We start from the raw sequence: 10,293 nt of genomic DNA on the forward strand, positions 1-10,293 counted from the left end.
CAGCGCAGTCACGGCTCGCAGAACCCGTAGTCTCTGTGCTCCAAGTCCCAACGGCTGTCCGTGGGGCACATGCGCAGTAGCGCAATCCCACAGACACAGGGACTGGACGCAGAGACACTTGCACTTTATATATTAGATTAAATGTGGCACAGAAGGCACAGCAGACCGCTCCATATAACGGATACATTCTGCTGGGGAGCTTGTGCTTTTTTTTAAAAAAAAAAAACAGACTTGCTGGCTGGATCACCAGATGCAAATCAAAGAAAGAAAGCCTAAAAAAAAAAGAAAACGAATACAGCCATCACATCTGAGAACTAGGAAGCTGCAATATAATAGATGTTTGCTCTTGGGTTTAACCACTTCTGGACTGGAAGGATTTGCCCCCATAATGACCAGGCCATATTTTGCGGTTCAGCACTTCGTTACTTTAATGGACAATTGGGCGGACGTGCGACGCTGTACCCAAATAAAATTGATGTCCTTTTTTTTTCCCACAAAAAGATTTCTTATGGTGGTATTTGATCAGCTCTGAATTTTTTTATTTTATGTGCTATAAACAAAAAAAGAGCGACAATTCTGAAAAAATATATATATATATTTTTTACATTCTGCTATATAACATTCCCAATAAAAAAAATTAAAAAAATCTAAACTTTTCATCATTTTAGGCCAATTTGTATTCTGCTACATAATTTTGGTAAAATAAAAATCCAAATAAGCGTATTTTGATTGGTCTGCGCAAAAGTTTTTGCATCTACAAACTAGGGGAAAGATTTTTTGTCATTATTATATATTTATTTACTTGTAATGGCGGAGATCAGCGATTTTTAGCGGGACTGCGACATTGCGGCGGACAGATCGGACCCCCTAACTGACATTTTTGACACTTTAGGGGGGACCAGTGACATTACTACAGTACTAATCTGTGCTAAAAATATGCCACTGTTACTGTAATAATGACACTGGCAGGGAAGTGGTTAAAAACAGAGGCGATCAAAGGGTTAAATGTGTACCTAGGGGGTGATTCTAACTGTATGGGGGTGGGGCTTTTTCATCATTTTAGGCCAATTTGTATTCTGCTACATATTTTTGGTAAAAGAAAAATCCCAATATGCGTATTTTGATTGGTTTGCACAAAAGTTTTTGCGTCTACAAACTAGGGGAAAGATTTTTTGTCATTTTTATTTTATTTTATTTTTTTACTTGTTGTGGCTTCTGAGATGACATGTGATCCTATATAGCAGGATCACATGGGCTCTGTGATCATCCCAGGGAGGACGACGATTGGCTGTGTTTACAACAGCCCACCGTCCTTCTCTCTCAGTGGGGAACGGGTGTCAGGCGGCAATCGGTAATACAAAATATGTACTGTTACTGTAATAATGACACTGGCAGGGAAGGGGTTAAAAACAGGGGCGATCACAGGGTTATCGGCGGTAAAAAAAAAAAAAAACGATATCGGTCGATCACCAAAAGTAACGTAGTGCCGTATCGCAAAAAAGTGACCTGGTCGTAAAGGGGGGTAAATCTTCTGGAGGTTAAGTGGTTAAGGGGGTCTACTGATAATAGTCCCCACTACTGCACAATTATCATAGATACCATTTATAAAACAGTGCAGTCATTTCACACTCATTGTTTTGCAAAAATCATCCTTTATATGAACAATGGCTGCACCAGCATACAGTGACAGTGCAACTGTGTGTCTAATCTAGCAAAAATATACAAAGTAGAATAAAGAGTTTGTATATTTCTGATCACAAGAGATGAGAAAAAGTAACTTTGTTCAATAAAAGTTGCAGCCTATGGTACCTGCCCTGAACTGTTATTTCTAGGACTCCTGCGCCCTCTAGTGGATCTGACAGCAATGAACAGCTGATATTTTGCTGTGTCCTCCTGTGTAATGCGTGTGGTTTTTGCTACAACTGGAATATTTTACTCCTTATATTCAGCATTTTGGTGTTTCACATAAAAAAAAAAAAAAAAAAAAAGCAAGAATGTGGTTAACCACTCAAATCTCTTAATTTCCTGGCCTGTTTATTAGTTTTCGTCACAGTGATAGTTTGGCTGACAATTAATCCATCAAGCAACGCTGTACCCAAAAGAGTTCCATATCACATTTTTGAGACAGATAGAACTTTATTTTGGTGGTATTTAACCACTTCATCTCCAGAAAGGTTTTACCCCTTAGTGACCAGGTAAATTTTTGTTGCGATTCGGCACTGCGTTACTTTAACAATAGCCCGTAAGTGTGACGCTGTGCCCAAATACAATTGATGTCCTTTTTTTCCCCCACAAACAGAGCTTTCTTTTGGTGGTCGTTGATCACCTCTGCGGTTTTTACATTTTTGCGCTATAAACAAAAAAAGAGTGACAATTTTTAAAAAAAAAACAATATTTTTTTTACTCTGCTATATAACATTCCCAAAAAATAAAAATTTTAAAATGAAAATTTTCCATCATTTTAGGCCAATTTGTATCCTGCTACATATTTTTGGTAAAAAAAAAAAAAAAAATCGCAATAAGCGTATTTTGATTGGTTGGTGCAAAAGTTATCGCGTCTAAACTAGGGGAAAGATTTATGTCATTTTTATTTTAAAAAATATGCACTGTTACTGTAATCATGACACTGGCAGGGAAGGGGTTAAAAACAGGGGAGATCAAAGGGTTAAATGTGTCCCTAGTTTATAATTAAAATTTTTCATCATTTTAGGCCAATTTGTATCCTGCTACATATTTTTGGTAGAAAAAAAAAAAATCGCAATAAGCGTATTTTGATTGGTTGGTGCAAAAGTTATCGTGTCTACAAACTACGGGAAAGATTTATGTCATTTTTATTTATTTATTTATTTCTTTTTTTACTAGTAATGGCGGCGATCTGCGATTTTTTGCGGGACTGCGACATTGCGGCGGACAGATCGGACCCCTAACTGACATTTTTTACACTTTAGAGGGGAACCAGCGACATTACTACAGTAATCAGGGCTAAAAATATGCACTGTCACTGTATCAATGACACTGGCAGGGAAGGGGTTTACACCAAGGGCGATCAAAGGGTTAAATGTGAGCCTAGGGGGGTGTTTTCTAACTGTGGGGGGGTTGGACTTATGAAATGACCATAGGGATCTGTGATCCTATATTGAAGGATCACAGGCGCTCTGTGATCATTCCAGGGAGAAGAACGGTCAGATGTGTTTACAACAGCTAACCATCCTTCTCTCTCAGCGGGGAGCGATCGCGGGTGCCCGGCAGAAATCACGGGCACCACCCTTGTGGCATCTCTGCTCGCCCCCCCCCCCCCCAGCACCACCCCCAACACCATGCGCGTGACTGACGTAGTACTATGTCGTTTTGCCCAGCTGAGCGGCAGGCGGGTGACCCCATCCATTGGCATCCCCGTTGCCTAGTGGGGGCAGGAGCATCCCGCCGGGGGGCACGCGTGCCCCTTCCAGCACTAGGCACGCCATCGACTGTAGGGCCACATCGGTTCGCGCAGGAGAGCCTGCCTGCCGCAGTAAATGTGCGACGGGCGGTCTTAAAGCAGTCAAGTGGGCTTTGCATGGCTATTTTTTGTATTTATCTTGTGGCTGAATTGGTTTTGCAGTACATTTACCTTTTTTGGTGGCCTCTGCAACCTTCAGAGCTCTTGCAGGCTTTACCACGCCATTTTTTCACCTTGCCATCAAATACAGGTGCTACACGCAGACTGTGCACCAAGGAAGAATGCACGTACATGCTGAACTCTACTGGTTGCGTTAGGTGGTCTTACCTTACAGCTGTTGCTTCAAAATCCTTTCATCCTTCAGAGTAGACGTGACTGTTGTCCCCCTTGCTGTGTTCTAGGTTCATCAATGCACGGCGGCGTATCCTCCAGCCAATGTTAGATGCCAGTAATCCAGATCCAGCACCAAAAGCGAAGAAGATAAAATCTCAGCACCGGCCAACGCAGAGGTTCTGGCCCAACTCCATCGCAGCTGGAGTCCTACAGCAACAAGGAGGGTTACCTGGGACCAATTCTGATGGTGAGTGTGGAACATGGGGGCAAAGGGCTCTGGATACTGGTCCGTATTGCTGGAGAGGACTAAACCACCAAAGCGCCTACCACAATGGACCTTCTAACTGTTTTGTTGCTCATAATAACCATTGTGTTCTCCTTCATGTTGAGGTTGCACTATGGGAGACTGGAAAGGAGGCTATATGTTGGTCTCTATGGAGAAGAGTGGTGCTTTTATGCATGAATAGCAATTAACAGTGTTGAATTACTTTAGTCAATTATCAATGTCTGGGTTATCTACTCCTTTTCCACCGCCCGCCTTAATGCAGCAGTTTTTGACAATGCGCCTGCATGTCTGAATGCCATCTAGTACCTATGGCCCACTTAAACTCCATTAGCGAGGTTATGTCTGCCAGCCATGCTCTTAGTTACAATTACGTTGCGTAGTCCTTTTCATAGCGATGTCGGGGTGCAGTCAGCAAAGCACTGATGCTTCTCATAATGGCAGCCGTAGCAGTAGGGTTGCCACTTTTTCTTCAAGCCAAACCCAAACACTTTAGGGGCACACAGGATTTTTTTTTTTTGTATACTATAGGCAGGGCTTTTTTTCAGTTGGAACTTGGTGGAACTCTTGGAGGCCCCCTGATCTCTGCTCACCACCATCACTTGTAAACACAGGGGTCTGGCTTCTGTGTTTACAAGTGACAGCTTGTCTCCCAATGGCTTCCAAAGATCTGATCTCCTGAGCGGCTCCCACTGACTGCAGGATGGGGACAAGGGAGATGCAGGTGCCCAGGGTGCAGTGGGGATGCTGACACTCCGACTGAATGTTCTCCCTGCAAGTGAGAGAGGTGGGGGCCAACCACAGTGTGCGGAGAGGTACTAGAGAAGAAGAGGGGTGAAAGTGAGATGTGGATGGGGGATGCAGAGGTAAGCAGCTGTGGAAGAAGGCTGAGCTCTGCACTCTGTGTGTAGCGCACCCCTGAACTCTGCACTCTGTGTGTAGCGCACTCCTGAACTCTGCACATAGAGCACCCTTGAACTCTGCACTCTGTGTGTAGCGCACTCTCTTACTCTGCACATAGAGCACCCCTGAACTCTGCACTCTGTGTGTAGCGCACTCTCTTACTCTGCACATAGAGCACCCCTGAACTCTGCACTCTGTGTGTAGCACACTCCCTTACTCTACACATAGAGCACCCCTGAACTCTGCACTCTGTGTGTAGCTCACTCCCTTACTCTGCACATAGAGCACCCCTGAACTCTGCACTCTGTGTGTAGCGCACTCCCAAACTCTGCACATAGAGCACCCCTGAACTCTGCACTCTGTGTGTAGCGCACTCCCTTACTCTGCACATAGAGCACCCCCCTGAACTCTGCACTCTGTGTGTAGCTCACTCCTGAACTCTGCACTCTGTGTGTAGCGCACTCCTGAACTCTGCACATAGAGCACCCCTGAACTCTGCACTCTGTGTGTGGTGCACTCCTGAACTCTGCACATAGACCACCCCTGAACTCTGGTCTGTGTGTAGCACACTCCCTTACTCTGCACATAGAGCACCCCTGAACTCTGCACTCTGTGTGCGGTGCACTCCTGAACTCTGCACATAGACCACCCCTGAACTCTGCCCTCTGTGTGTAGCACACTCCCTTACTCTGCACATAGAGCACCCCTGAACTCTGCACTCTGTGTGTAGCTCACTCCTGAACTTTGCACTCTGTGTGTAGCGCACTCCCAAACTCTGCACATAGAGCACCCCTGAACTCTGCACTCTGTGTGTAGCGCACTCTCTTACTCTGCACATAGAGCACCCCTGAACTCTGCACTCTGTGTGTAGCGCACTCCCTTACTCTGCACATAGAGCACCCCTGAACTCTGCACTCTGTGTGAAGCGCACTCCCGAACTCTGCACATAGAGCACCCCTGAACTCTGCACTCTGTGTGTAGCGCACTCCCAAACTCTGCACATAGAGCACCCCTGAACTCTGCACTCTGTGTGTAGCGCACTCCCGAACTCTGCACATAGAGCACCCCCCTGAACTCTGCACTCTGTGTGTAGCGCACTCCCAAACTCTGCACATAGAGCACCCCTGAACTCTGCACTCTGTGTGTAGCGCACTCCCTTACTCTGCACATAGAGCACCCCCCTGAACTCTGCACTCTGTGTGTAGCTCACTCCTGAACTCTGCACTCTGTGTGTAGCGCACTCCTGAACTCTGCACATAGAGCACCCCTGAACTCTGCACTCTGTGTGTGGTGCACTCCTGAACTCTGCACATAGACCACCCCTGAACTCTGCCCTCTGTGTGTAGCACACTCTCTTACTCTGCACATAGAGCACCCCTGAACTCTGCACTCTGTGTGTGGTGCACTCCTGAACTCTGCACATAGACCACCCCTGAACTCTGCCCTCTGTGTGTAGCACACTCCCTTACTCTGCACATAGAGCACCCCTGAACTCTGCACTCTGTGTGTAGCTCACTCCTGAACTTTGCACTCTGTGTGTAGCGCACTCCCAAACTCTGCACATAGAGCACCCCTGAACTCTGCACTCTGTGTGTAGCGCACTCTCTTACTCTGCACATAGAGCACCCCTGAACTCTGCACTCTGTGTGTAGCGCACTCCCTTACTCTGCACATAGAGCACCCCTGAACTCTGCACTCTGTGTGAAGCGCACTCCCGAACTCTGCACATAGAGCACCCCTGAACTCTGCACTCTGTGTGTAGCGCACTCCCAAACTCTGCACATAGAGCACCCCTGAACTCTGCACTCTGTGTGTAGCGCACTCCCGAACTCTGCACATAGAGCACCCCTGAACTCTGCACTCTGTGTGTAGCGCACTCCCAAACTCTGCACATAGAGCACCCCTGAACTCTGCACTCTGTGTGTAGCGCACTCCCGAACTCTGCACATAGAGCACCCCTGAACTCTGCACTCTGTGTGTAGCTCACTCATGAACTCTGCACATAGACCACCCCTGAACTCTGCACTCTGTGTAATGCACCCCTGTACACCTAAAAGGTAGGGGCCGCACGGGTGGTGGCATGTAGAGGAACCGATCTCTCCATGCAGTCGCTGAATTCCTGCTTCTCCTCCTTTTCCTCCTGCAGACATTTAGCGGCTGCAGGAGGGAATTGGAGGGCATCGGTTGCTCTACATGCCGCCCTCACTGCCTCCCTGTACTGCTGCCCCGGGCCCCTGTGTGCTCCCCTGCTCCCCCCCCCCCCCACAGTGCTGGCAGGTTTCCCCCTCCCACCTCCCCCAGCTGCTGCAGGGTATACTGTCAGGATGGAGAGCGGGGAAGGAGCCAGGAAATGTGTCATTTTTACCGGCCCCTTCCTTATCTTAATGTATAGAATCAATGATCGGTATCTATCACTGAGTGCGGGGTTCACACTATAGCAATGTCAGACATCGCATGTGAGTTGCACCGCACTGCTCTGCAAATCACATGCGTTGTCTGTGCGATGCGAATTCAGCCATACAGATTGTATTGCTGAATACGGTTCACATTTGGACCAAAGTCGTACAGGACCCTTTTTTTTGGTCCGCACCAGAATTGGATCACATGGGTGTGCACACCTATGCGATCTGATTCCTGTCCGAATTGACAGTTCGCACTGTGATATGCAAACTAATCTGGGGGTGTCATTAACTTTGTATTGACACTCCCAGCAGTTCGCATATGGCAGTGTGAAATGCCTGCGAGTCGGGTACAATGCGGGAACCCGCAGTGGATTTGCAGGGTTACTGTATCTCACCAGTGTGAACCGACACTGACTCTTTTTTTTTTTTTTCATATCTGATGCATAGTAAATTGTCTATTATGCTTTCGTTGATGAACGAACGGGAAGCTCTTTACAGAGCAATTCCTGTTCATTCATTCTGTGCTGCTGAGGCTGCAGAGATAGAGACTGAGGTGTCCTCAACCTCCTTTCTCTGTCTCAAAGGTTAAACATCAGAGGTCTGTTTAGATCCCTGATATTTCATCAAAGCTTCCAAGGGGGGGGGTCCTAAAAAATGTTTTTGAAATAATAAAAAATAAAACTTTCAAATAAATAAAATAACATGGTAAAAAAAAAAAAAACACTGACACCAGTGGTGAAACTACCAGGGTCGTAAAGGTCACACTTGCGACCGGGCCTTGGCATTCTGCTACTGTGAGTCCACTGGGGCGAGTCCAAGATGGCAGGAATGAGGACTGCTGTGGGACCGTAATAAAGAGTCCCACAATGGGAGTAAAGGGCCCTGGGATCAGTGGAAAGGCCACCGGCCAGGGGCCCTTCATGGCTTATTGCATTAAGGCCAGTGACATCCCCCCCATCCATGCGTCCGGCCCCTAATCTACATGCAGGGCGCCGGACGCATGGATTCCAATGCGTTTTTTTTTTTTTTTGAAGCACGTGATTAGAGCCAGAGGCTCTAATAGGCTTCAAAAAAGGGTGGGCTCGGGGCGCAGAGCAATACACCCTGAGCCCACCCAGTTGTGTGACAATAGAGAATGAACATGCGCTATTGCCACACTGATTCTCCTCCTGGCCAATCAGGAAGGGGATCCTGAGAACCGTTTCCCAATTGGCCAAAAGTGGAAGCTATGCTATTGGCCAGGGACGAGGAGGAAGGAGGAGACGCAGGGGAAGCACACGGAAGAGACTGAGGGGGAAGCCGCCTGCCGCCTGCCCAGGGTAAGTAAGCCGGCGATTGGGGGGGGGGTTAGGTGTGCGGGCTGGAGCTGGTGTGGTCGGGGGAGGGGGGTTATGGTGTGGTCCATCCGACGCCCAAACGGCCCTTGGAGCACAAGCCGCCACTGATTAGGGCCCTTAAGGTTCTAGCTACACCACTTTATTTGCTGCCGCCATTCTTCTATATTTTAAAGCTCCCACTCATACTAATACACACAGATGACAATTCTTGAATTGTGGAACTGAAAGCAGCTTGTTTTTTTCCTTTCCTCCAGGTTCTGTGAACCTAGACAACCTGCAGTCTTTGTCCGCAGACACCTTGTCCATGCAACAAGCCATGATGGCCGCACACGACGACTCCTTGGATGGCACAGAAGAGGAGGACGACGAGGAAGAGATGGAAGAGGATGACCTCGAGGAGGACAGCGAAGACCTTCAAACAACTAATGTCAGTGACCTGGGCTTAGAACAGAGCGACTCCCTGGAGTAGCGGACGGTCCGAGCGACGCCCACACACGCAATAGAACTTATAACAAGTTTAGCCTTGGGACATCATTTCTAAGACTTTTCATCCTCTGACTTTACTGGAGCCCACAGCCTGCACGGGAGGGCGAAAGGCCTGTCCTTCCTCCGCACAAATGGTAGACGACAAACTGCCGCTAAAAGGACAAGAGCCTTCCCTCTCCTTCCAGAACCGCGAGGAACCCCTCCCCCACTCCCCCCAAGATGGAACTCCGCTTGTGTAAAATGCAACTTCCTGTGCCGCTCTTCAGACAGAAGAATGCAAACGCCCCATTACCTGCCACAGGCGCCCATGTCACCCGTCCCTGGATGTTATTTAAGTGAAGGACACATGTTTACAGAGCCATACCTTGTGGCTGTTTTTGTTTTATTTTTTTGTTTTTTAAAGAACCTGTTTTTAGGTCAAGCTTTTTTCTGTATTATTATGACTGAATGCTATTGAAGTGTTAGGGTTTTGAGAGCACTCTGTAGGGTGGATGTATGTATAGATATACTGTATATTATACACATGTATATCTATATGTACATTGCTATACTTCTCATCTATTATCAAAAAAGTTTTTCACAGAAACATTTGTGTGTGAAACTCTGGAAACGCACCTCCGCCCCCCCCCCCCCTTAATCTTTCAAATGATGTAATATTTACCAGACTCATCTATTTTGGCAAGTAAACTGTTTTATGAAATTTCCATATAAACAGAGTATGACGGTTATAAAAACTACTGGCATGCTCCCGTGTTTCTTGTGTTAAGCAGGAACAAAGTCACCAAACCTACATACCTTGAACCATTTTACCAACAGGCAGGGCCGATGCTTCCACTAGGCAAACTAGGCAGCCGCCTAGGGCGCATTGCCACCTAGGGGCGCAGCCAGGTGTCGGCACTCTCTCTCCATCATGAATGATTATTGTGAGCTGAGGCGAGGGGCGGAGGTGGGGGGGAAAGAAGGGACAGCGAAAGAGGCCAAGTGTCTTGGGCAGTGGTGGAACTACTAGGCCCCGGCTTTCCACCACTGTTGGAGGGGCCCCAAAAGGCAAGAAGGGAGCCCCCCAGAGTGTATCCTGCATGATGATCCTCTTCAGGTGGAGCTGAGCGG

The 10,293-nt window shown here is 47.4% G+C and overlaps 1 protein-coding gene across 7 annotated transcripts in view; it reads left to right on the forward strand.

The window, feature by feature from the left end:
- The window catches only part of PKNOX2 (PBX/knotted 1 homeobox 2), a 785,503-nt gene extending 775,622 nt beyond the window's left edge, over positions 1 to 9,881 (forward strand). For 6 of the 7 annotated variants that reach the window (XM_082273320.1, XM_082273323.1, XM_082273321.1 and 3 more), the window contains 2 exons: positions 3,841 to 4,019; positions 8,952 to 9,880. In XM_082273320.1, coding sequence (XP_082129446.1) covers positions 3,841 to 4,019; positions 8,952 to 9,166 — 394 coding nt within the window. In that variant the 3' untranslated portion in view covers positions 9,167 to 9,880. Of the gene's footprint in view, positions 1 to 3,840; positions 4,020 to 8,951 lie in introns of all 7 variants that reach the window. The other variant, XM_082273326.1, reaches the window with a different exon arrangement.
- The last annotated feature ends 412 nt before the right edge of the window (positions 9,882 to 10,293 follow it).

The sequence above is a fragment of the Pelophylax lessonae genome (assembly GCF_965119305.1).
Source record: "Pelophylax lessonae genome assembly, chromosome: 12".
Lineage (NCBI taxonomy): Eukaryota > Metazoa > Chordata > Amphibia > Anura > Ranidae > Pelophylax > Pelophylax lessonae.